This window comes from Vigna unguiculata, chromosome 3 (genome assembly GCF_004118075.2).
Source record: "Vigna unguiculata cultivar IT97K-499-35 chromosome 3, ASM411807v1, whole genome shotgun sequence".
Lineage (NCBI taxonomy): Eukaryota > Viridiplantae > Streptophyta > Magnoliopsida > Fabales > Fabaceae > Vigna > Vigna unguiculata.
Genome location: NC_040281.1, coordinates 2,608,885 through 2,634,051, shown reverse-complemented (window position 1 = coordinate 2,634,051; position 25,167 = coordinate 2,608,885). Strand labels below are relative to the sequence as shown.

The 25,167-nt window shown below is 31.9% G+C and overlaps 4 protein-coding genes and 1 long non-coding RNA gene across 7 annotated transcripts; all 5 read right to left on the bottom strand.

Moving 5' to 3' along the window:
- Positions 1–4,588: 4,588 nt before the first annotated feature.
- LOC114177442 (probable E3 ubiquitin-protein ligase RHA4A) lies at positions 4,589–6,929 on the bottom strand. The gene is made up of 3 exons (XM_028062780.1): positions 6,379–6,929; positions 6,004–6,089; positions 4,589–5,018 (listed from the first exon to the last, which is right to left on the bottom strand). The coding sequence occupies exons 1-3, from the start codon at positions 6,607–6,609 to the stop codon at positions 4,700–4,702; spliced, it is 636 nt and encodes a 211-aa protein (XP_027918581.1). The 5' UTR covers positions 6,610–6,929; the 3' UTR covers positions 4,589–4,699.
- A 1,740-nt stretch (positions 6,930–8,669) lies between these two features.
- LOC114176088 (30S ribosomal protein S6 alpha, chloroplastic) lies at positions 8,670–10,475 on the bottom strand. Its single transcript, XM_028061001.1, has 2 exons — positions 9,964–10,475; positions 8,670–9,152 (listed from the first exon to the last, which is right to left on the bottom strand). Exons 1-2 carry the CDS (start codon positions 10,366–10,368, stop codon positions 8,913–8,915), a joined length of 645 nt encoding a protein of 214 aa, XP_027916802.1. The 5' UTR covers positions 10,369–10,475; the 3' UTR covers positions 8,670–8,912.
- An 886-nt stretch (positions 10,476–11,361) lies between these two features.
- Positions 11,362–17,965, bottom strand: LOC114177400. 3 transcript variants are annotated; one of them, XM_028062726.1, is made up of 13 exons: positions 17,750–17,965; positions 17,422–17,617; positions 17,249–17,335; positions 16,841–16,915; positions 16,525–16,622; positions 15,791–16,034; positions 15,002–15,099; positions 14,437–14,671; positions 13,701–13,817; positions 13,258–13,320; positions 13,014–13,187; positions 12,809–12,861; positions 11,362–11,888 (listed from the first exon to the last, which is right to left on the bottom strand). In XM_028062726.1, exons 1-13 carry the CDS (start codon positions 17,852–17,854, stop codon positions 11,748–11,750), a joined length of 1,686 nt encoding a protein of 561 aa, XP_027918527.1. In that variant the 5' UTR covers positions 17,855–17,965; the 3' UTR covers positions 11,362–11,747. The 3 variants fall into 3 exon arrangements, with proteins under 3 accessions (XP_027918527.1, XP_027918526.1, XP_027918528.1); XM_028062725.1 differs by having other exon boundaries at positions 11,515–11,888; positions 12,809–12,864; XM_028062727.1 differs by lacking the exon at positions 13,701–13,817 and having other exon boundaries at positions 11,515–11,888; positions 12,809–12,864.
- A 1,725-nt stretch (positions 17,966–19,690) lies between these two features.
- LOC114175686 (proline dehydrogenase 2, mitochondrial-like) lies at positions 19,691–22,114 on the bottom strand. Its single transcript, XM_028060468.1, has 4 exons — positions 21,577–22,114; positions 20,849–21,494; positions 20,515–20,755; positions 19,691–19,730 (listed from the first exon to the last, which is right to left on the bottom strand). Exons 1-4 carry the CDS (start codon positions 22,084–22,086, stop codon positions 19,691–19,693), a joined length of 1,437 nt encoding a protein of 478 aa, XP_027916269.1. The 5' UTR covers positions 22,087–22,114.
- A 1,014-nt stretch (positions 22,115–23,128) lies between these two features.
- LOC114175982 lies at positions 23,129–25,002 on the bottom strand. The gene is made up of 3 exons (XR_003602950.1): positions 24,828–25,002; positions 24,636–24,707; positions 23,129–23,375 (listed from the first exon to the last, which is right to left on the bottom strand). It is a non-coding gene; the product is annotated as an uncharacterized LOC114175982 (long non-coding RNA).
- Positions 25,003–25,167: the final 165 nt, after the last annotated feature.

Genomic DNA, 25,167 nt, shown 5'->3' with positions numbered 1-25,167 from the left:
TTGTTATCTCATTACTATTATCATGATGCGGACCATACTGTTTGTCCACTTTCAAAGACTAATATCATCTTACGGCTCGTGATATTTTGAGAAGTAATTAATAAATTAATGATAGTTAATTGGTTGTATTATTAATATTGATGAGGAATATATTAGGATTATAATTTTAAAACAATTATTATAAAAATAAAAAAAGTAATATGTATGATGATTTATTGTTTGATTACAGTATATTTGTCAGTAAGTAATCTTTATTCACCTTGATTTATCATATGTGAGAATCTATTTCAGATTAATCCTTGTCCTGATAATAATAGGCTTGAAAGCCCAAAATTGTAAAAGGGATATAGGGCTCATGATGTCATCGACAAGGTCAATTCTTCCTGCACCCTCGTAATTTCATTCTGCACCTTCATGTATTTAAAAATTCTAATTTTATCTTTTATTTTAAAAAATTTTATTTTGAGTTTTGGAATGTATAATTCGGTGATGCTCTTAAATAAATAATTGAAAATAAAAAATTTATATTTCAAAATAAATAATTTGAAGGAGATGCATGCATGTACGTGTGTGTCTGTTGTTCGGAATCGTTGACTTTTATGGCATCTGGAAAGCCACAACCTCGACCACAGAAGCTTCATCTGAGATTGAATTGAATTGAAGTAACAACTCTCGCTTTATTCCAATGCCTTTTATAGCTTTTGCAGGGAAACTTTCATTTTCTCACATCAAATGTTTCTCAGTTATCTTCTACTGTTTGTTACTTGGTCTTACGTTTATGGTGGGTTCGTGTGTGTGGATGAGTTATTTTAGAGCGTTTATAGTAAATAATAGTGATTTAAAATAAAAATCTTAACAATATAATAAAAAAATAAATCATATTAACAGCAATAATAATAATAAAAAAAAGCTTGATCAACATGACTGAAAAATAGTGTTTTTAATATGACTAAGAAATTCTAACTAGTGTTAATTGAGAAATAACGTTGAATCAGTTATGTTATCTAGAAAAAAAAAATCTGTAATTGATATTGTTTGAAAAAATACATCCACTCAAAATAATCTAGCATAAAACTTGCCCAACAATTATAAAAAAGAGTATTAGTAAGGTTATGATACTCAAACGTTTTTTAATCCCACATTATTTCATGCCTTCGCTGATATATACATAGATTTAAGATGAAAGTTTTTCAAATTTAAAGTTTCTAAATTATTTTATTTTAAATAATCTAATTATTATTTATTCGTGAAAACACATGTGTTGTGATGTATGTGAATTACATCTTTCTAATTTTCATAAAAATTCAGGATGAATAATATCTATTTTTGAAATACATAATTAATTTTTAAAATAATTATTAAATAAAATAACTGTTAAAAATAAGAAAGATTTTTATAATAATGGTTAAAGATAAATTATTTATAAAATAATTAATTTTTAAAATAATAAATAAAATTGAAAAAATAATATATGTACACAAAAGAAATTTTTAAAATAATAATTAAAGACAAAAAAGTTTTTAAAATTACGGTTAAAGATAAATTATTTATAAAATAATTAATTTTTAAAATTAGAATTAAGGATAAAATTGAAAAAACAAAATTTGGATAAAAAAATTTCTCTTTATATATTGTTATAAATAAAAGCTTATAAAATGATAATTTTATATTTTTTTTATTTGTATATATATTTTAGATAATATTATGGTGTAAATACTAAACACAAAATTGAAATATTACATAATCTTTAGAAAAGTGACCTCTTGATCTAAGATTTGACCCAATTTTATTTCTTTACTTTGTGTAGATGAAAATTTTCAACAATTTTAACAAATTAAAATATATAATTGAAATATTTTAAATTTAATTTTTTTTTGAGAAAATAATTTATTTTTATTTTAAGACAAACTCAACATTATCTTTAATTCAAAGTTGAGTTAACTTGATATTTGATATGAATGACTCATTTCAATTTTCGGTGTAGACCGATCACAAAAAATTTGAACAAGACCAATCAAACTTGACCATTTCCCCAATTAAAATTCTTCTACTTTATTTATTTAAAATACCTTCCAAATTTATTTAAATTTAAATTTTTTTATAATTACTTTATCCAAATAAATTATTTTAAAATAAAATTTTAATTTTTTCAAATAAATGAATTAGTCTTGTTCAAACCCATGGAACTTTTCATCGAATGGATTGACGGTTGATGTTTCGACATTATCAAATTTATGTTGCTTTGATCAATTAAAGCCTTTTAAGAGGATCAAATCCTTTATAATCATCTCTAGTAGGAACAATTTTTAGTCATTAGACCGAATCAAAAACTTCAAATTATTGAGGAAAAGATAACATCTATTACTTTACAAAAATATGAAGAATATTCTTAAACCAACTATTTTTTTCAAATACGTAGATAATATTTTATATTTTAATTGTTACATATAGAAAATCATCCTTTTTAACACAACTAAAGTTTGGGTATGATTAGAAAAAAAAAATATTTGTTTTTCAAGTTAACTTTTATTTTCCTAATTTATCTACACTAAATAATTTTTCAAATAAAGAACGGTTATAGCAAATTATTCCATAACTTTTTAATTTTAATATACAAATAGTTCTAAACAATTTAAATTAAATAAATTAGTTTAAAATAATCTTTTACTTAAAATATCCAACAAATATATATTAAATTATTTAACCAGACTACGTTTTCAGTTGTATAAAAGTTTATTTTCATCAGAAAAAACTTATTAGTTTACTAACTTGACTGATAATTATTTTTAAAATTATATATTAAAACAGTTTCTGACTAATTATCAACATAACAGTCTTCTTAGTGCATAACAAATTCACAGTTAATTACAGTAATACTAATGATAAAAACTATAAACACAATCATTAAACTAATCTCTTTTTAATCAGTCATTTGATTATTTTCTTTGGTGCACAAAACTATTACTTATTATTCTACTCTCCTAACTTCTACATCTACTCCAACCAAACTCACTCGTATACTTTCACCACTTTCTTCCTAATAATGCACATTACCATGATTGCCCAATGTACCATCATTCAGACTCCATCCAATGATATGGTACTAAATTTTTTTTCCAAATACAAATCATAGTTGTGCTTTGGAAAATGAAAATCGATGTTCTTGAGGAATCAAACATTGGTGTGTTACGTGGGAGACACTAACACAAAAAAGACATATTACGTCTGCGATTTTACGTCTGACCCACTAGAATCAGACATAAGAAATGACCGATAGCAAACTTGTAAATAAATTATCAATTGTTTAGTTTGATGCTCTAAGATCAGACGTAAATCTGGTTTTTTATGTCTAATTTCATAGGCCGCACGTAAATTTACGTTTGACGCTCTATAGGTATTGATTGGAAACTTGTTTTAGTACACTAATAGTCTCACATCATCTAGAAATTGAGGTCAATAACAATTTAAATACATTTTATTCTTTCAATTTCCTTATATTAATAAAAGGTATAAATACACATTTGGTACCCAAACTTTTTCGGAAAGTTCAATGTGGTACCCGAACTTTAGGAATGTTCAATTTGGTACCCCAATTTTCTAAAGAGGTTCAATTTGGTCATCTTCGTTAAGTTGGAGTTAACACCGTGTCCGTACAGGACACGTGTCAAGCCATGAAATTTTTATTTTTTTTTAATTTTTTTTCAAAAAATTAATTTTTTTTTCAAAAAATTTAAAAAACTGCCACGTGTCAGTTTATCATCGTGCCACGTGGCAGCTTACAAGCATGACACGTGGCAGTGTAATAGTTATTTTCAATTTAGTACCCCAATTTAAATTTTTGGTTCAATTTAGTACCCAAATTTTTTAAAATGATCCAATTTCGTCCTTTCCTAATTGAGACCAAATTAGTAAATAAGCTTAATTATAATTTATATAAACATGTTAAAATAATTGTTTTGAATTTATACATCAAATCACTACACCTAAATATTCAAATTATTTTATTTTTTACAAGTGTAAAAAATTTCATGTATAAAAAATTACAAAGGTTAAAATGAAAAAAATAAAATAATTTAAGTATTTAGGTGAAATGATTTGATGTATATATATTATAAAAAATTATTGTAACATGTATATATAGGTTGTAATTAAGCTTATTTACTAATTTGGTCTCAAATGGAAGATGACGAAATTGAATGATTTTAAAAAATTGGGGTACTAAATTGAACCAAAAATTTAAATTAGGGTACTAAATTGAAAACAACTATTACACTACCACGTGTCATGCTTGTAAGCTGCCACGTGGCACGATGATAAACTGACACGTGGCAGTTTTTTAAATTTTTTGAAAAAAAAAAATTTGAAAAAAAAATTAATTTTTTGAAAAAATTAAAAAAAATAAAAATTTCATGGCTTGACACGTGTCCTGTACGGACACAGTGTTAACTCCAACTTAACGAAGAGGACCAAATTGAAACTCTTTAGAAAATGATTGGGGTACCAAATGTATATTTATACCTTAATAAAACTATGACATGAGTTCCTGACTTCAAAACAGGCGCCACTTTAAGAATGTTATATCAATACCTTAAAAAGAAGCTGCTAGAGTTTATTTCATAAATTATTGATTTTGAATTTACAGAACTCTTAACTCATCATGAGGGCAAGTTGAATCTCTTCTTTGAATTCAAAAATATGATCATCTAAGTAATACACCATTATTTCCTTGGGAAATGGTAGTGTTTGTGGAATTACCAACTTCATCTTCTTGTTGCTGAGGCATTGATATGATGTGTGATGAAGAGCCTGAAATTGCACCCTGCTGTGGTGAGTCTGATACAATAGGTGAGGGTGTATTAAGGAACTTAGTGGAGGGTGTGATGCAGCATCTACAAAGTGGACACGTGGAGTTTGATTGCAACCAGTTGCATATGCAGCTTATGTGAAACACATGCTTGCAATAAGGAATTTGTAGCAGCTCTTCCTTCACCTCAAATTCTCCAAGGCAAACACAACATCTGGTTTTTACAGAAAAAAATAAAAATAAAAAATCAACAACCTTTTACCCTTAATTTCATGAATTTATAGTTATTAGAATGTTAGTACAATCATATATCCTGTTGGGTTATATTTTCTTTGATATGAGTTATGATTATAGTCATTTGAGAGATTGTGATTTCATATGATTATATGACATTAGTCTTACATATATAAGACATTTGACATCATTTTTACAACAAAACCTTAAGGCAATGGTCTTATGATTCTTTATTCTTATATAGTGTTTAACTCTGTCTATTTTATCCAATGTGAGACTTTGACTCACACTTGGACTATTTTAAACAGAGGTTTGGAGTATTGATGTTCAACACTGCTAAATCAAATCAAAAAAGGAGAAGAATTCTGATGCATTGGAACAATAAAAGAATACAAAGGATCAGCATAAGAAACCAAGACTTTCTAAAGTGCAATCCACCACTTGCCCAGTAGAAATTCTCAAGCAGACATAACCAATATCTATCTATCTTTGAAATTTGTCTTTTTACTATCCATTTGAGTTACACGTGTAGGAAGAATTAGATATCTTTTTCTTTTTTTTTTCTCATTATTTCTGGTGAGTCACCTCACATTCAAATGTGCAAGTTATGCATAAAAGGGGACCATTCTTCATATATATTTCACATCTTTTGCCTCCTTTTTTTCCGAATAACTTTTTTATGAAAATAATGGATGTCATGAAAGGTTCTAAGAACTCTGGAAACCGAATATTCTGCTAAAAAAGACTTTAGCTTTTGAAGAACAACAATCATTTGAGTATAGTAAACTAACAATTTAGCTCTAAAGATAGAGATTAAAACACATCAAGCAAAGTTCAAAAAATGATCAAAAAGAAACCAATAAATAACTTACACAGCTACCATTCAAAGATAATGCAAACAAAAGGGTAAGTTAATCTCAGGCATAAGAAAGACGCAAGGAGAATATAGACAAGAAAAAGCTTACACAGAATCTCTTGTTCCAAAATCCTCATCAAATAAAACTCTTGGAAGTTTGTCAAGAAATTGCACAGTCAGATCTAATCGGCAAGGCTGTAATATTAGCAGTACAGAGGCTATTATTAGTTTTTCAATTCAATTACTGATAACAGATGCATGATGGTTCAGTGCAGATAAGTTTAGCTCTTAAAATTTGAGTTTTACCTTAGTCAATTCCAATCCAAAAAACTAGTTCTTGAAGTAAGAAGAACACATCATTTATATATTCCATTGCTCATATGCTAATGATGCATGAATTTTAACACTAACCATAGCATCTAAATCTCACTAGTGTGTTATGCAGTAATGACTTCAAATTACAGAAAAAGTAAATTATACTTACTTGTGAAGGGTAAGGATATGTTGTTTGAGGATTGGAACTGTTGGTAAGTATGTGAAGGGGTGGTGATGAGAGAGAGGAAGCTCTCCTTTTGAGGTAGAACAAGTAAAACAAGAGAACAAGAATGATGGAAAAGAGTATGGGAATGGAGAAGATGAAGGCTTGGTAAAGTTTAAGTTGAAGTTCTTGTGGATACAAATGTGGAGAGGGGGTTGGAGTTTGTGGCACATCCATCACCAATTTGTAAAAACTGACGAAATCACAAAAAAAAGTGTAGATTCACTATTCTTAAGGACTTATCCGTGATGAGGCGTGTAGATTCAACATTCATCACACACTCTCTTCTTCCCTAACACTCAAACCTTCTGCCACTGTCACATATTCAACACAGATACAAAAGTGTGGAACATATTAATAGAAAGTTTGTTGAATAAGAGTAGACTGAGAGGGTTGAAAATGTTGAGCATGCACTGGTTGTGATATGTTGATGGAAAAAATAAATGTGTATTGGAATTGGTGAATAGGGTAAGGAAGATATATACCAAAATGTTTAAAATTGTTCTTTTATAGTCATTGATAAAGTTGAGATGTTGCATTAGCAAGTTTGAGATATATAATTATTATCTGTGATGCGTGTGAAAATGATAATGGCATTAGTACATATTCTGTGTTTTGCAGAGGTGGAACAAGCCCATATGATCCTCCACTACTTCTCAGATATGGACCCCAATGCAATGTATACTTGTAAGGGTGTGTTTGGTTCACCATTTTAGACCTTCAAAATGTCGTTTTACAGATTTTGAAGAGACTTGATTTTGTAAACAATGGTTATGTATTTGATAAGGAAGAAAAAGAAAATCTTTTTATAAGGACAAAAATTCAAACTCACTATTTTAAAGTCTCAAACTGTTTAGAATTTTATTGTGTTTTCTAAAATTAATATATCTAATATCTGGGGTAGATTTTTTTTTTTTTCATGAATTTCTACAAAGTTCATCTGTTCTGAAATAGAAACCTATCTCATCCTATGAACGAGCATAATGCATTTTGACTATGACTATGACACAATATCTGCACTCTTCGTGGAACGTGATAAATTGAAGAAATTAAGCTATTTTGTATGAGTGGGTTTAGAATCAGATCTGAATGTGAAAATCATAGCAGATTCTCTGTTTCAGTGGATACAAAGAACAGATGTCGCTGCTTTATCATTTTAGTCATTTGCTTTAATTATCAAAACAAAGTGCAACCACTTATGTTGCTGATTATGCAATAACCGGAAGTAGAATCTTAGAGATATATATAAATCCTTTAGTATAGATTCAACATCATTAGATTAAAAGAAAAATAAATGTCTGGTTGGCTGGTGATTGAGTTCAAGTGAAAAGAAAAACGTGCAAAAACATGATTATGACCCACTTGAAACAAATTAACTTTAACATGACATGACATTTATTTTCCTAGTTAACATAACATCACTACTTCATACGATAAACGTTTGGTCGCATGTAATTCAACAACGTAATCACGAGATCTAAAACCAAAAAACATGAAATATTGGAAAGTAATAAAGATTCTACAATGCGAATATCACGATTAGGTAATAATCAAATAGAAAGGAGACTAAACAAACCAGATCCGATAACTATGATATTATTGACTTTCTATCTACAATCTGATACATTACAACACCACATTCGCGTCGTAAAACAATGGTAAGTAACTCGAGAAAAAGGTGTTTTGAATTAAATGAGTCCTTCTGTAAATGAACTTATACAGAAATTAATAACGTTTGAAGAAGTTTATTTAATTCTTTTCTGCTTATTTGTCACTGTAAACACCAACACTGCTACAGTAGAGGCTGGAGTGAAAGACTTGGCGTCTGGGGTGATAACGATGAATACAAATGGTTTCATAGAGGTTGCACATGGAAGGGAGTTTCATCACATTTTGGGAAGAAAAGTTGGTTCGGGAGGAAAGTTTATTATATAAGTATCTTAAAATGTACAATGATTCAGAACAAAAGTGTAGGGAGTTTTATATTAGGTAGCAACATACAAAGAAAAAAACTACAAAAAAAATACTGTTTGGAATGAAGGTAACGTGGAAGATTCTTAGTTGTGTTTTTCATTACTTGTATGTTTCAGTAAACTTAAATATTGAAATTTAGTTTAGATATTACATATTTCTTATATGTTTCAGTAACACTTAGGCCTGTTTTTTTTTTTAAGAAATTCAAGTAAATGAACTGTATGTCTAAACAGGTAATGTTAAATTTATTAGTTGCATATAAATTTGTAGACTAGTTGGCATAAGAATTTACAACTTAAATGTCAACATATAGCAAACTGCATTGGGCATGGTAATTCTGCAGAACGCAAGTGATAGATAGCACCTACATCTCTCTTTAAATCATGTTACAAAAATACTTGAATCGAAATGACACTGAAAAAGGAAAAACAATAATAAATGGTAAATACAACATTACTTTTTATGGACCATCTCTTTGAAGGAGGTACCTGAGACCTGAAAAGAAACTAATATTTCCTCTTCCTAACTTTGAAACTCATTGATCGAATAACATTATCATCCGCCAACACTGTCTCCTCGAGAGGCTTTACGGATTCAGGCTTGGTGAAGTAGGTGAAGAGCAGGTAGATGCCATCCAAATAAGTGTTGGTCTCCCCAGCTTTGTTTTTCTTCTTGATGCCATATGCTAGGGGAATAACTCCTCTGTTAAAAACCTCTACATACATGCCACCTCCAGCAACAAGAATCTGCAAGGAAAATCATTGGAGTAAAAAATCCAGTTCACACACACTTCAATAACACCACTGCAAATTTATCAGCACTTCAGATCAGCAAACATTGCCGTTTGAGTCCACAATTAATTGCTATTATTACTACATAAATTTGCCAGGGGACTGTCAACTCCAATAAAGCATAAACACAACAACACACTTATCAAACTTCAACTTAATCAAACCACGGTTATCAAATTGAGATTCAAATAATGAATCATGATTTGTATCAAACCAAAGGAGTCAGTGGAAAAATATAGTTTTCAAACATATTTTATATGTAGACGATATAAAGTGCGCAGTACGATAATTTCAAACTAAATATATAAAACCATTTAACCACAAGGCTCGTGAACAAAATTATTACTCATATCTGAGTTTGTAAAACCTCTATTTAAGAAATCTGGGAATTGAAACAATAAAATAGCTGAAGAGTGCATGCAATAAGTAGTGAGAAATGTTCCTTCAGTTCCTTTTCATTAAGCTTATATGCCTTTTCAAATTCTTTCTCAAGAATCGGTGAAAGAAAACTAAAACAAAATGTAAAGTTGAATCGTGTGATTTGTATCGACCATACGAAATTGTCCATGGTCATTTGAAATACTAATTGAAGAAAAATCATGAACTTAAGATATAAATTGTCACTGCAGCAGAAACAGAGTCGCGGCACACGAAACTAAAAACAAATTGTAGACCTAACTATTGCATATATAATAAAGTTCAATTTGATTATCTTAATGCATCTTATCTTAAGTATGAAAACCAAGTAAAAGTCACAGAATTTGACCTCCTCGTACTTCTGGGTGAGTGCAAGTCGCTCATCCTCGGTCATGTCGGGCCTCAAAACCATCATTGTCTCGTACTGTCGAAGGCCGGGTGGGCAAGGGGGCTCCTCCTTTTCCTCGACGGCCGTGAACCCGGTTCCGCCTGGTGAATTGGGGTCGTCTTCGGAGCCAAAACCCCCTTCGAAGAACGAATCGGAGAAGTCTAGGGTTTGCGCAGCGATGGAAAATTTAGAACCGTTTCCCTTTGGGTGAAAATGGTATCTTGGTTCTGCAAAGAGAAATGTGGGACCACGAGAGAATGCGCCAATGGGAGAAGATAGAAAATTGGAAGGGAGTTTGGAAGGAGAATGAGGAACATTGAGAGAAGAAGAAGAGAGAGGAACCGAAGTGAGTGCAGACGAAGCCATTGCTTTGCCCTGCTAAGATTAGAGGGCTTTGCAGATGAAGCTGTTCTATCCTATGCGGATAAGGCGAACTCAGCGCACACAAGCGCAGGTTAGAAGTTCTGTTTATAAAACTTTTTCTTTTCTGTTCTTTCATTCTCTACTAGAATTCTTTATCAAAAAAAGTTATCTTTTTTTAAACAATTAAATATGTTTTTCGTATTTAAATTATTTCTAAAAATTATGCTTTATCATAAAAAAATTATATATTTATTTTAATTCTTTTTCTTTTTGCAAATGATATATGAAATTTGAAAACATAATCGAAAAATAAAAACATTTAATTCTTTTTAGTTACTTAAGTTATATAAAAATTATGAGTATGAAAATGTTGGTGTCATATTTTTTTTTCAATTTAATTCTTTTTCTAACATTAAGAGGAAAGAAAAACCTTCTTCTATATAGACTCATTCATGATTTATGAATATTTCCACATTTTATCAATATTATTTAGATAAATCATAGATAAATCAGAGTTAATAGCTTTAATTTATCTAATTTGTTTTCATAATATTAAAAAAAATATTCTTTACATTTTCAAATTCTATATTCTTATAAAATTAAAAAAATTTGATTCTAAAATCAAACAGAAAAGAAAACAAGTTTTTTTTAGTTATTTTAAACAATGAATCGAAAAACTTTAAAAAGTTTATTCAAATAAAATAAAAAGAAGTGTATACGTAAGCTCGACCAAATTAATATAAAAAATTTATACTTACATATATAATACTGACTTGAAATATGTACATTTATTTTTTATATTAAAAAAATATATATAAAAATTATAAGAAATGATATGTAACAACTCTTATCCATCATTCATTAATTATTTAAATGATATTAATAAAAATGACTAAAATAAACAAAATTATCAAATATTAAAATTAAATTTAAAAAATATTATTACTAAATTGATAAAATTGATCGAACATTAATATCAAATCCATATTTAAATCTTAATAATATAAGTGTTGTTGGAATTTTTACTTTAACTTTAACCTTTAAAATAATTTTGTTGTATATTTAAAAAGAAAAAACTCATTTAAACTCGGTTTCATTCAACACAAATTCGTCAGATTGAACATTGGCAATGAATATACTACATAGATATAAAAAAAACTAATATGTTCCGGATAAAAAAAACATGAGATATATAACAAGGCATGTGCAAATAACAATAATGCATGCAATAGACCCACCATGACATACCCATTACGTTCCTTAAAAATAGACATACCCAGCTACCCAAGGGTTGCAGCAAGAATATACATGTCTACGATCGCGACTTACCAGAAGTAATATGAGGAAATTAAGCATAGCATGCCTTTAAGATGCATTACCGGTTAAAATCCAAGCTCAAAGCTCGGGATTGTTTCCCTTTCACACGAAAACTCCTCATCACTCTTTTCTTCATTGGTAATGGTGCAGGATTGATAACCAGAATCTTTCTCATTCGTATTTGTCTGAGCATCCTTCTGAGAGGACTACAAATTGAAAAGACAAAATTTAAGGCAGATGAGGATTTCTCTAACATGAAATATGACCCACCGTGTTATATTTCAGGAAATTTCGAGTAATGTTTTAGTTAGCACAGTTTTGACTGATTATGGAAATACCATGAATTAAGGAATTATAGTCTCTAAAGTAGAATGGAGATATATTCTATGTTCTAAAATCGATGTACCTTGCACAATTATTCCGTCTTAATGCAATGAAATCAAATTCATTTAATCATAATTTTGCAAATATATAGTACAAAAAAATACCAACCTAGCAAAAAAAGGAGGACAAAGAATAGTTCATGAAAATACAAACATAACACATCATACAAAATAATATAATATAATGAACTTATAGAACCAACCCCCAAATAGTGTATTATTTTAACATCTTACAAACCCCTATACGATATATTCGTTATAACACCGAAGAATTATTAGAAATGATAAATATTCACTTCAGAAGAGAGACGCCTACTCAAATTATCACTCACTTGTGGATATTTATCTCTTTGATGATAGGACGGTCCACGTGTATCAACGATATTCATTGATTGGTTCAAGTTCTAAGAATGTAGTGAAGATATATTTTCAATGCAAACAATTTTATCTACCCGAAATGACATAGAAATACATGTTCTTCATTCGTTCTCTTTTCTTTCATTTTACGATTGAAGTTCGCAACAACACCAATGTATACAAATACAATCAAAATTCTTCGAATAATGACCTTTTTATCCGGGTGCCAAACAACGGGTGAGAAAAGTTCGTAATTGTATCAACACTAATACTTCAAACATAACAAGAATCATCCGCAAGTAATCTCTAAATGATATCTAATCATCAAAAGACTCACTTACGAAATATAAGTCACTTTTAGCAAATGCAAACAAAGAGGGAGATACCTGGTGGGTCAAGTTGACATTCTCGGTAGATTGGAAACTGTCACCGCTACAAGCTGCTGCAAAACCCATATCAAGTAGAGTCAACCAAAAATTACAAATATCTCAATCTCAACCAGCAAAACAAGGAACAGCTACTGAGAAATATCTCCGAAAATCACAATTTATTGTAATAGAAATCCAGTAAGTCCACCAATTCTAGAATTACCTCCAGACAATGTAATATCAAGGAATTTCGTCGCAGCTGATTCCTTATCCCCAATATTTTGACAGGATTTCGCAGCCGCAGCTGATTCCTTAGCCCCAAAATTTTGAGAGGATTTCGCAGCAGTAGCTGATACGTTGTCCCCAATATTTTGACCCCCATTGGGCGATTGGCCTCCTATGGAAATCCCATATAATCACGTCATCAGACCATAAACCTCTGTACCTAGTTAGGTTACATGGCTAACCTGTTATATAACTCTCCCGAGGCTTCAGGTTAGGATTCTGTAAAATGGACAGGATTTGATCGACTGCAAAGTAGCAGGAATCAGTTGCAAAGTAGAAATGGTGAAGCAATATATTGAAATCAGCAATCAAACGTCGCATCCTAGGTTATGTCATGACGGGGTTTCTAGTGGCCATTCAGTTTTACAGATATCAATAGGACCTCTTGACTATTTTACAAAGTCCACACGATAATTTTAACTACTTATCTGTTCCCATAATTCAAAGTCAGGGATGCCAATTCTAGTATACAATGATGGAAAAATTATCAATCAAGTACATTGGATGATTTGAAAGTCGTTCAGTGAACCAGCTTCCGATTGAAGACGGGAGGCAAAAGTGATGCAGATGAAACATGAAGCTGGGTGTTAAGACTAAAGACTGCAGGAAATTAATAAGTACTAACCATCACGTATAGGCTTGATTGGTGGCGTTATCCTGTTTGGTTTTATATCTTCTAGTTCCGTAACCAGACAATCCAATCCAGATCCTAACACCGGACAAAGTTCACTCGGAGGTTTTCCTGCATGGCATGGCATAACCATAAACTTTTGAGAATGAGAAAACGACAGCTCATTCCAGACATACTTTCAGCTTACTTTCTACGAGTCTGTTTATGGACTTTTTTCGTCATTCATTCTCAATTATCTCCCCATTCCTAGCTTTTCTTTTGTCTTACAATTTTACTTATTTTAAGGTTTGCATTTACGCTTTTCCCTTTATAAAGGCCTTTGGAAGAACTTATGTCGAGTTTATCAGAGCTTTCTGAAAATAGCTTACCACTCCCGTAAATTCCTTCAACTCTTATTTCAATAAGCTTCTTGACATTGAAATAAGATCTTGTTGCAGTAAGTTGTATAGTCGAATGAGCACTAAAAGTTATTCATCCAAACAATCATATAAGCAAAAGAATATCTTCTCTGCTCCTAAATCATTCTTATTCTACATTTAAATTTTGAAATAAACTTCTGATATAAATGGAAGTCGTAAATTCATAAAAATTAAGACCAGATATAAGCTTAAAAGTCAAACTAAATGTGCAAGGATAATAATATCTTTAGATTCAAATGGCATGCACAGAACTAAATAGCATACAACTACATGGATTAAAAAATATACATTTTAATTAGTCAAGGAATAACCTTTAGCAAAAGATGGATTGACCTTGCAGCAGCCATTTTGTCCATTTCCTCTCCTCTCAACATTATTACCATTCCCTCTTTCATTTAACTTCGCCGGAGAGTGATGACTTCCTTCAGGTTCTCCTACATCAACAAAATGTCCATCAAAATATACCGATTCACCTGTCGTTATAATTTCATCTTTCTTTAGAAACCTCCGTTCTAAAGGTCTTTTGCTCAAATCATACAGAACAACCTGAAAAGAGAACATTAAAGTGAACAAAGCATAATTAATCATGTAACTCTGTCACACTCACACACATATATAAAGTAAGGGTGTATTTAAGTGAACAGCTTAGTTAAGCGCTTAATTTTAAGCTTTTACTACATCAACATGAAAACTAATATTAGAATCTTGGCGATTAAACTCATTGAAATAAAAAGAGCTCATAGGAATAAAAAAAAACAAATAAACTCTACAGAAGATCATCCAAGGATTCAGTTTCGAAGTAAAAGAGATGTACAAAGGAAAGATTGAAAAGGTAAAAAATAAAATTATAGCATGCGTGAAAAGCCAAAAATTAACCTGCTTCCCAAAGGATCCATAAAGTTCAATGTGTAAAAAGCCATCGTGGTACTTCTTGGCCTTTTTAGTTAAGTCGGTAGTGTAAAGGACCTGCCATGCTAAATTGAAAGGAAAGATATCTACAAGTGAAAACTAAATGAAGGTGAAAACAATGACGATGATCAAAACAGAAAACAAATGCAACCTCTGACACAATGGACTATGGATGAAATTGATCATATTATTCAAGAAAGGATGAGCTCACGATTCTCTAATTGTTTTCAGTGAATTGATAGCAAATTATATAAGTAATAGTTGCCAGGCAGGCATGTATACATGTGAATGACGTGCCTCACATCAGAGCTCATGAATTCTTACAATATATTAAATTTAGATTTGCTTTTCTTACAATTTCCTGTTCTGTTAATCGAAAGCATAAATTATGTACTCTATATTCAGTTATCCACTATATTAGATTAACATGGTCGACTAAATAGAATAGTTGTATTCATCACTGTGATTTGATTTGAGAATAATTATCAGTTCATTAGAGCAAATCATGTGACGCATTGGCATGTACAGACTGCAGATTCTACATCTCCCTCTTTCTCTTTTACCCTCTCTTTCTTCAATTTAAAACAGATATAATAAGAACATTTAACTATAAGCATTGGTTGAGGATATAAAAGGCAAACGATAAATAAGCATCCAATATTAAAAAATAAATTAATCAACAGGAAAAGTAACCAAAGTGCCAAAAAACAACAGGCCGTATGTAACCTTTTCATATCACAATAATTGTGTGCTTACCCCTTTTTCCAACAGTTACATGGGTATCGGTTTGGAAATAAGTTTTCTGTATGTCCGTCTGCGTTCCCTCAACATTAGTAAATTTGTCTCCAGGAACTTTGGAATCTGGTGAGCAACCACCTTGATGCTCACCAATGTCAATCAAATATGAATCAAATGCAATTGATTCACCGGGTTTTATTACATCATCTTTCTTAAGGAATCTGCTATCTAAGACTTTCTTACTTGTGTCAAACAGCGTAATCTGTAATATATTCACAGAAAGAGGTAATAAGAATTCATTAAAACAATTCTTACATGAGCAGAAGGTTTAGGGACAACAACTCAGAAGGTTAAGATATATTAAAATAATAATAAAGCCGGTTGTGCACTTGTGTTAAAGATATTTTCGTATCATCTGAGTTTTTATTTAGCTGTGCCTTTTGCCTGTAGAAACCATGTTCATTTAATAATTGCTCCATTCGCTGTGTCCTTCATTGAATCTTGACAATAACTAATACGAGACTACTCATAGGAATATTTGCTGATTACTTTGATTAGATTATTTTTGTTCAAAACAACTTGCAATCAAAATCTTATGGAATGCAGGGGGGAATTAATTGCTAAAAATCATATTATCAGAACGAAAACGAATGACGGGTTAGAAAACGTGTCTATTAAAATGGCTTTACCAATCATACGCTCAGAAGAACATAAGTTGAGTTTTTGATAAATGAAATATGTCTAAAGCTCACCTGTGCCCCACAGGATCCACGAAGAACTAATCGTAAAAAACCATCATGGTACTTCTTTGCCTTTTGAGTCACTTGTGTGGTGTATACAACATGCCACTCTAATTGGAAATTGAAAATTATAACATATTTAGAAGATTAAAAAAATGGAAATTGCTTAACAAAATTATAATGTCCTGCCATTAGTTGTCAGATTGACTATGTATCACAGCTTTGAAAAAGCTGCATTATCATGTTCTACACAAGGACGATAAATCGAAAGAAGCAACGCAGAATGAGCCCAGCATTTTCAATTAAAATTTTACTAAATGACACTAACCTTCAATACTAGGATTTTGTGCCTGCTGACTGATCTTTGGTGATTCATACTTAATCAGTTCTCTCCTCTTAAATTCTGCAATTTTTACGACTACAATACATAACCAACTACACCGTAGTGCAAAACATACAAACAACTACAGCTAATAAACCGTCAACATTACTTGTAGGTTGTAGCGCTCTAGATCAATGGCACGACATTGAATAAGTAAAAGCACACAAAATGAGACTTGATAATTATAGGTATGATGAATAAATGCCTCCACTAGTCCTTTACAATATAGAAGCCAAATTGTGACAATTTGAACTTTCAGATAGTTTAAGTTTAAATTTAAAAGGATACTCTGAAGGCATAAACATACACTCACAAAGTCTTAGATGCCAAAACCTGTAAAATTAAGTCACTCACCTCTGATAACTTTTTGTGACGGACTGAGAGGACTCCTCACACGTCCGACGTTTTCCTTCTCACTCATTCTTGTATGTTTTGCACAATCTTGTAAACAAACACATAAGCAGCAAATAAGATTGAGGACATGAAATGAATCACAAGAAAAATAATGTATATCAGAGAGTTCAAACCAGGAGTCCTGAATCTTGAAAAACTCCTGCTTCTCCTGTCAACATTCAAATCACATTCAGATTTTTTGTCTCCCTCCAGATCGCCTATGTCCACAAGGTAACCGTTGAAAACTAACGATTCACCAGAAATTACAGTTTCATCGTTTTTCAAGAGTCGACACTCCAACAATTTTTCGCACTCATCGTACAGACAAACCTGCGCAGCGATTGAGCGAAGAGATTATATATCCCGTCCAAAATTGATTTCCATGTCCGCACTTAGCGATAATTTCGAACTTCTGATTTCGAAAACCTTCGATAATTTGCGGAGAAAGAGTTGATACAATACCTTGCTGGTGGAAGTGTGGTGCTCCAGGAATCCATCTTGATACACCTTCCGTTTCTGCTTTATGTGTTTTGTGTAGGTCACCGTCCAACGTTTCGAGTCCCCCATTGACGCCGATGGAGCTGAGTTTAGATGCAAAGCAAGTAGAAAAAAATGACGGTGTTCTTCATTCTTTGCTCTCTAAAGACCCTAACCCCTTCAATAGTTCATCGCAGGAATTCGCGGGGTGGGAGCGCGGGAAAAAGAAGATTGAACATCTATCTTTACTTTTCAAAAATGTATTAATACTAAATTGTTTAATAATTAAAATTAAAAGTAGTAGTTTATTATTCATCTGTCAGTTCTGTAAATTTATTCAATACGACAATATTTTTTTATTCAAAAATTAATTATATTTAGTATAAATATATCAACAGTCATAATTTCCAAAACTATCATAATAATCAAAGTGAAGTGTTAATAATAATAATAATTTTATTATTATTATACTTTTAAGTGGCATGATTTTTTAAGATTATTAAAATTTTGCCTAATTTCACATGTTTATAAAATCGTACTTTTTGGTCATCATATAAACTAGTTTAATTTTAACAAAAAAAATGAGGAACCATATTGAATTTTGGTATTGGATAAATTTTAATGTTTATTCTTAAGTTCATCTCCCTCTTCATCACAATTTTTATTATAATGTTGTCATTTGAATAATTATAATAGATAATGAAAAAAAATTATATCTTAATTGATTTTTTTTTAAATTAAGTGACATGACTTGTTTTATTTCGTAGATTTTTGTTTTCATGTATTAAGAAATGTAAAATTTGGTGGTTAATAAAAAAATATTACAATTAATGTATAATAATACATTTAGTCATCACTTTTTCAATGACATCCATATTTGTTATCACCATTGATAAAAATAAATAAACTGCAAAAACTTAATGAAAAATATACAATCTTTACGTCTTCAGCGGAACAAAATTTAATGAACACGCTGTTAAAAACATTTAAATCTAAAATAAAAAATAAAAACAAGTTATACCTTCAATCAAAGGTCTTTTTTACTAAAATTAAGGGTTCAATATCTTTTTATCCCTTAACTTTTAATTTTTAACGAATTTTAGAATTAGTTTATTTTAAAATTTTTGACCAATTTAGTCTTTCATCTTTCGAAATACGTATATTTAGTCATTTTAATCAAATTTTGTTAGGTTTATTTAATGTATTATACGTATTTCAGAATTGTATTTGAATTGTTTATACAATTTGACATATTTTCACTCTAATGTTAAATTAAATACTATTATGAAACGCGTTTGAATTGTTAAACAAATTTAATAAAATCTTATTAAAATGATTAAATTTACAGATTTTAAAAGATAAAGAACTAAATTGATCCAAAATTTTAAAATAAACTAATTCTAAAATTTACTGAAAGTTAAGGGACCAAAATGATATTTAAAATTAAATTAATAGTCCAAGATTTAAAACTATATTGAGAAATTTTTCTTATATATAATATTTTATCTCGTATTCTACGTGAAATTTAATGCTAAACTAACCCTGCACTTCATCACTATTAGTCACTTATTGTAAATTTTAATTAAAATATTAATCATCGAACAGTGTTATTCAATACGAATTGAGTAGGGCATTGTATCCCTTCCAAAGAAGGTTTTTTAAAACGTACAAGTATCCATTCAAATATATTTTAATCATTATAATTAACAAATTAAATTTATTTATTTGACATAACCAAATAACAATTTTATTTCCTTACACATTTGAAAAATAGTTATTTGGTTATGTAAAAACGATTAGTTACATTTCCAACAAAAATATCAATACAATGCATATATTTCATATCATTGAATGCACAATTCAATCAAATTACAAAACTTTATAATTCGTACAAAGTCAATGAATCTTGCAACATGGCTTCATGCATTAGAACACTAAAGCTTTGAGTCTCCTTGCCAACTCCTTTCTGTTCACGAAGAAATTATCATTATTGTCCGTGTAACATCAAACAAAATATTTCCCATCATTTTAGGAGATAAGAAATTTGAATTTTTTCCAAATGTTTTTTTTTGTCCTTTCAAAATATGTTGATGATATTTTTTTAATATTATAAATATATTAAAAAATATTTTAAAATACTAATATCAGACCATTTAAATGTTCAATGAAAAACATAAAAAAAAATTGGACTCCCAAGAAAAGATAAAAAGTTATATTTTAACAAAATTTTATCAACCAATTTTGAACCATGCACATATAATAATATCTTCATGGTGAAAGAAAGTTTTGGTGTGATTTAAAAAAATATATTTGATGTGTGTTAAAAAGTAAATTTTGTAAAAAAAAATAATAATATTATAACTCTTATCTTTTATTACATGATGTAGTTTAGTGTAATTTATTGATTAACATATGAAAAATGATTTTTTGATTACTAAATTTTGACAATTTTCTCTTACAACTTTAGGTGTCATCTTTTAAATGGTTTATTAATTTTCTATTTTTTCATTCTTAATATTTCAAAATCATTTAGAAGATGACACCTCATCATATTATAAGAGAAAATTGTTAAAATTTAGTACTTAAAATATCATTGTTCGTAATGTACCATTATATTTTATTTTGAAAGTGTCAATGAATCACACCAAACGACGTCAAAAAAGAAGGAAGAGATCCGAAAAATAGAATCATATTATAATTTTTCAAAAAGAAATTTGAAAGTATAATCGTCCATACACGATTCAGCTTACCTAGTCAATTGCCTATCAAAACCTGAAGCAGTGAAGACCCCTCTGTTTTCTTCAGCTCTTCTAATGAGGTAAGGCATAGTCATTTCTACTGCCCCAAATGGCATATACTTGCTAACCCGAAACCCTGCATTGCTCAACCCGTAGGAAAGTGCCTCTGACATTCCATATAACTGTGCAAATTCTACCTTCTCATTCACCTTTTCAACTCCCAATTCATGCGCTTTTGCCACAGCCAATTTACCTGCAAACCATTGTCACATACTCTCTCTCAAACGCTTCAATCAGGATACTAAGATTTTCTTATAGCTAAAACAAACAGTTCAAGGAGTAATACCAGATTCAATATTGTGGGTTGCAAGAACAACCGAACCATGTCTATTGGCAACCTTCTCAAGCATAAACGACGAGCAATGATTGAAGCAATGGTGTGTGTCTTGAATGGTACTGTGAATCGGGGATGCAAATCCAAGAGACTCGGCAAGTTTACTCTCTCTGGACATGTAAGCACCCCTCACCAATTTCACCCCCATTGGAACTCCCATTTTTTGTGCTGCCTCTGTTGTCAGCAACAACCTCTCCTTGGCATCTTTAAGGTATGTTTGAACGGTTCCAAACACAATGGGGTTGTTATCCTTGTTGTGCATGATCGCAGAAGAGTATGTGAAGTAATCAATGGCTGGCTGAACATTGGTGTCTTCAGCATCGACCAACAAACGCACATTTGCTTCCTCACATTTTTCGCAAAGTTTAAGGAGTCTTAGGTTGGCAAGTTGAAGATCACTCTCTTCTTCTGGGGTTAGAGGCTCCGGTCTTTTCTGTGTGTGGTACAAAGGGCTAGATTCTGCAAAAATTGTGAAGCAATCTTGCTTCCATGGCAAAACGAATGAAGGGTCCTTCTCTTGCCATCGTAGAAGGTCACTGAGTCTTTCTAGCAACGCCATGGGGCATATTGCAGTGATTTTCACAACAACAAAGCTCACCTTTTTGAAAATATTGAGTTGTAAAATTGGCTAAAAATTATAATTATTTAGTAGTGCAATGCAGAATAAAGGCACTACTTACAGAGGATGGTGGAAGGGATTTGGTAACCTCAACACTGTGAAGGAACCCTTGAAGGTTTTCATCACACCCTTCATTGTCGAGTGCATCTTCCGCCCCATAAGCCAGCATGCTACGCAGCCCGGTGTCGTTCAGCGCCAGTATACTCCTCCCGGCGGCGGCGGCATCCTCGCCGGCGCAGTAATTGGCGTATAACGTGTGGCGCATGGTGTTCATCACGAGATCTCTCAGCATTCCACTCTCAAACACCTTCAACTTCGTCACCCATATTCCCAAGTCCACCACGGACTCCACCGCCATTGCATGTTGTATGGCAGAGGATCGGAGCAACTGTTTCGTCGACACCGACCCAAAGAGCTGCTCTACGTCCTCTAAGTCTAGAGTCGTGGCCGCCGCATGCGGCGATGACACGGCGGCGGTGGAGAGGGAGGAACGGCAAGTATTCCGGGGCTTCATTGCGGTGCTGCAGTGAATGTTGTTGATGATTCTTCGAGAGAGCACCCGGAATGCCATTTTTGATGAAGGTGTTATAAATTTGTTGCTGCTGAAGAGATTAACGTGTGTGTTTTGTTTGTTGGGTCGTGTCTCTCTTCTTCTCAGGTGTGGAAATGATGGAACAAACGGTGTGGTGTTTTATGAGTGCGATTAAAGGAAACTACAACGCTGAAACGATAAGTTGGGTAAGTTGCATGTGTGCACGCGATAAGATTAGGGTAGTCAACTTGGTTTATGTCTTCATTATTAGTAAACTAATAATTTCTTCTTTCCAAACCTTTAATAGGTAATGCCAACAAAATTCGATGTCGTCACTTCTTAAAATGTATGGAGTACTATAAATAAATGTATTTATTAACACATTTTTTCACATTTTCAATACAGAATAGAGAGAGTGTGAATTAAAAAACAGTTTTAAAAATATATAAAAAAAATAGAAGAAGATTCGAACAGAGAAATAAATAAATAAAGAGAAATATGAAAAATCGAAAGTTGAAATTAAGAGGATTTTTTTTATAATCTTTTATCTGTTAATTGTTTGATAGTGGAAGATTCAACTCATAACTTCTCTTCCATTTTTTTTTTCTAAATCTTAGCGAATTAATTTTGTTTCTCCAAATTGTTAACAGGAGAGATCTCAAGATATTTTTTTATATAAATTATTTTTATATATTCATCGACGAATTCATATTTTAAGTTTGACTACTGGGATAAAAATATGAGTGTTGTAAACTCTTATACTAAATGCACAATTTCAAACTGATATAAGGAACCTATATGTTTATTCTTGCGTAATTAAAATTTTGTACTCGTTATGTCTCATCTTATCATTTATGAAGTTAAATTGCAAATTATTAGCCTTTGGTATTTACTATATGAATCCAATTCATTTGGTAGTAAAAAGTTAAAAATTTATTACTGAACTTTAGTATTTACTGTTATATATATATATATATATATATATATATATATATATATATATATATAGACATCCCATTTAAATAGATTAATCTACTAAACAAAACATCGCATAGTTATAATATTAAGGAACAAAGCTGACAAAAGAAATTAGAGTTAAGGAATGTACTTTAACAGTCATCCATAGGAGTACTTAGAGAGAAACCTGGGCATACAACCATGCCATAATCAAAACCAAATCTAAAGTTTAACAGTTGTGCAAAAGAAATGTTCTAAGAGCATGGAATTACAAGGCACTAGGGTCATAGAACTTCTTCGAAGGCCATATCCACGGGCTCACTAGGCTGCACTGCTACCACCATCAGGCCTACCTCCAAAAGTATTCCCATCTGCTCCCACCAATGGTGATCATCGCAAAAGAGAAAACACAACATAAACATACACAAAATGCAAGGGTAAGCTAGTGTAATTTGAAACTTATCATAGTGTAAAAGAACAAGTACATAAACATTCTCAGGCATACAACACAGAGACACATAAGTCATGTTATGGCAAACAAGCAAGACACTATGACTCAATTATCCGGATACATATACTAAGATCGGATTCACTAGACGCTTGCACTTGTAGTGGCCTCTACTGCTTTGCATAGCCATTGCCAATGGGTTTCACCCTACCATGCACAAGGTTAGCCTTTAAGCGTCTAAGGCCATTATCCTGCCAAAGACTAGGGTCTCCCGCTACTCTCACCACTTGGGTCAGTTTGCTCTACTTGATACTCACTAACCCTTTAGAGCTTCGGGATGCAATCCTTACTTGAATCCATATCTTAATATATACACTACACACCACCATGAGATCTCCCCACGAGACTCATGGAATTACGCCTATCACATGCAAATTTCATGTTTATCATATCCCAACCACCCCTTTCATATCATACATTCAATTCTCATTTCACCTAACCATAACGTAAGAATTCCATGTCATTACTCATACCAAACATACCAATCTCAGTGCATATAACTCATACAGTTACACCATAATCGTACATGTTCGAGATAAATAGCCACACACAATGTAAATGGAGATGTAACACATAAATCTGCACGATTCTCGCCCAGGCTAGAAGTCCTCGCCTAAGCTACAACAACTGTCTCGCTTAGGCTAGGCCTTCTCGCCTAGGCAGGGCCTGGAACATTGGCACTCTGCGAGCATCTCGCTTAGGCGAGACCAGCTCGCCTGGGCGAGATCACCCTTCGCCCAACAATGAAACACCTCGCCTGGACGAGGTTGTGAGCAGAGCAAACCAGATTTTTCTCAAGAATTCGCTTGGGCGAGTCACTCTCGCCTGAGCGAGATAACGCGTCGCTCAAGACCAGAGCCCTCCGCCTGGGCGAGTTGCTCTAGCAAAACCTGGGCGAGTTTTTGAGACTCTCGCCTAGGCGAGACAAGCTCGCTTGGGCGAGAATGACAGTTCTCGCCACTGTTCGCGTACATGCAACAGAGCTACAGTTCAAACCAACATCCAAACACGCATGCAACTCAGTTTCATTCGATTAAACATATTTCTCAAGCTCATAAACATGGAACAAACCAACAAGACACCCAATCAACAAAAATGAATGGTTAAATCTAGCTTCCCTTACCTCTGTTTGAGCACCAAAAGCAACCAGACCCTAACTATATAGTACCACAGCTCCAGGAACTCTGACAGTGAGCTGAAACGTGGAAAAAAAGGACAAAACGAAGTTAAGAGACTTAACCCCAACTTGACCCACGTGTTTTAAACAGTGTGAAGAGGAGAAGGAACGGACCAGGAGTTCTAAAGCTCAGCTTACCTGGAAAAAAAGGGAGTTTTGCTAGCTCGGAGACGTGAGAATGGAGAGCCCTGGCAGAGAACCTTGCTGAAGAACAAAGTGTTTAAGGGAGGGGAACCTGCCTCTGTAAAGGAGACAAGCCACAGAATGAGCTGAAAAGGGGTATAGGGGTCCTACTGTAGGGTTGGTCTTGGGCCTTCGAAAAGGCCAGACCCAAAACTTTATAACACTGAAAAAGGGGCTTACATATATATATATATATATATATATATATATATATGATTGATTGATGGTAAAAGTTATTAAACTATTCAAATATTAAAATGAAAACGAGGTTCAAAGCTCCAGCAAAATAAATACC

Excerpts from the sequence above, each read along its gene's own strand:
- LOC114177442 (XM_028062780.1), bottom strand. The coding sequence starts at position 6,609 with ATGGATGTGCCACAAACTCCAACCCCCTCTCCACATTTGTATCCACAA. Across the intron at positions 6,090-6,378 it reads CATATCCTTACCCTTCACAA|CCTTGCCGATTAGATCTGAC; the intron begins GTAAGTATAATT and ends CTAATATTACAG. Across the intron at positions 5,019-6,003 it reads TTTGGAACAAGAGATTCTGT|ATGTTGTGTTTGCCTTGGAG; the intron begins GTAAGCTTTTTC and ends TGTAAAAACCAG.
- LOC114176088 (XM_028061001.1), bottom strand. The coding sequence starts at position 10,368 with ATGGCTTCGTCTGCACTCACTTCGGTTCCTCTCTCTTCTTCTTCTCTC. Across the intron at positions 9,153-9,963 it reads TCACCCAGAAGTACGAGGAG|ATTCTTGTTGCTGGAGGTGG; the intron begins GTCAAATTCTGT and ends TTTTCCTTGCAG.
- LOC114177400 (XM_028062725.1), bottom strand. The coding sequence starts at position 17,854 with ATGGGGGACTCGAAACGTTGGACGGTGACCTACACAAAACACATAAAG. Across the intron at positions 13,321-13,700 it reads AATCAAGCCTATACGTGATG|TCGATCAAATCCTGTCCATT; the intron begins GTTAGTACTTAT and ends GCTACTTTGCAG. Across the intron at positions 12,865-13,013 it reads TGATATTACATTGTCTGGAG|CAGCTTGTAGCGGTGACAGT; the intron begins GTAATTCTAGAA and ends TGGGTTTTGCAG.
- LOC114175686 (XM_028060468.1), bottom strand. The coding sequence starts at position 22,086 with ATGGCATTCCGGGTGCTCTCTCGAAGAATCATCAACAACATTCACTGC. Across the intron at positions 21,495-21,576 it reads AATCCCTTCCACCATCCTCT|GTGAGCTTTGTTGTTGTGAA; the intron begins GTAAGTAGTGCC and ends ATTTTCAAAAAG. Across the intron at positions 20,756-20,848 it reads AACCCACAATATTGAATCTG|GTAAATTGGCTGTGGCAAAA; the intron begins GTATTACTCCTT and ends AATGGTTTGCAG.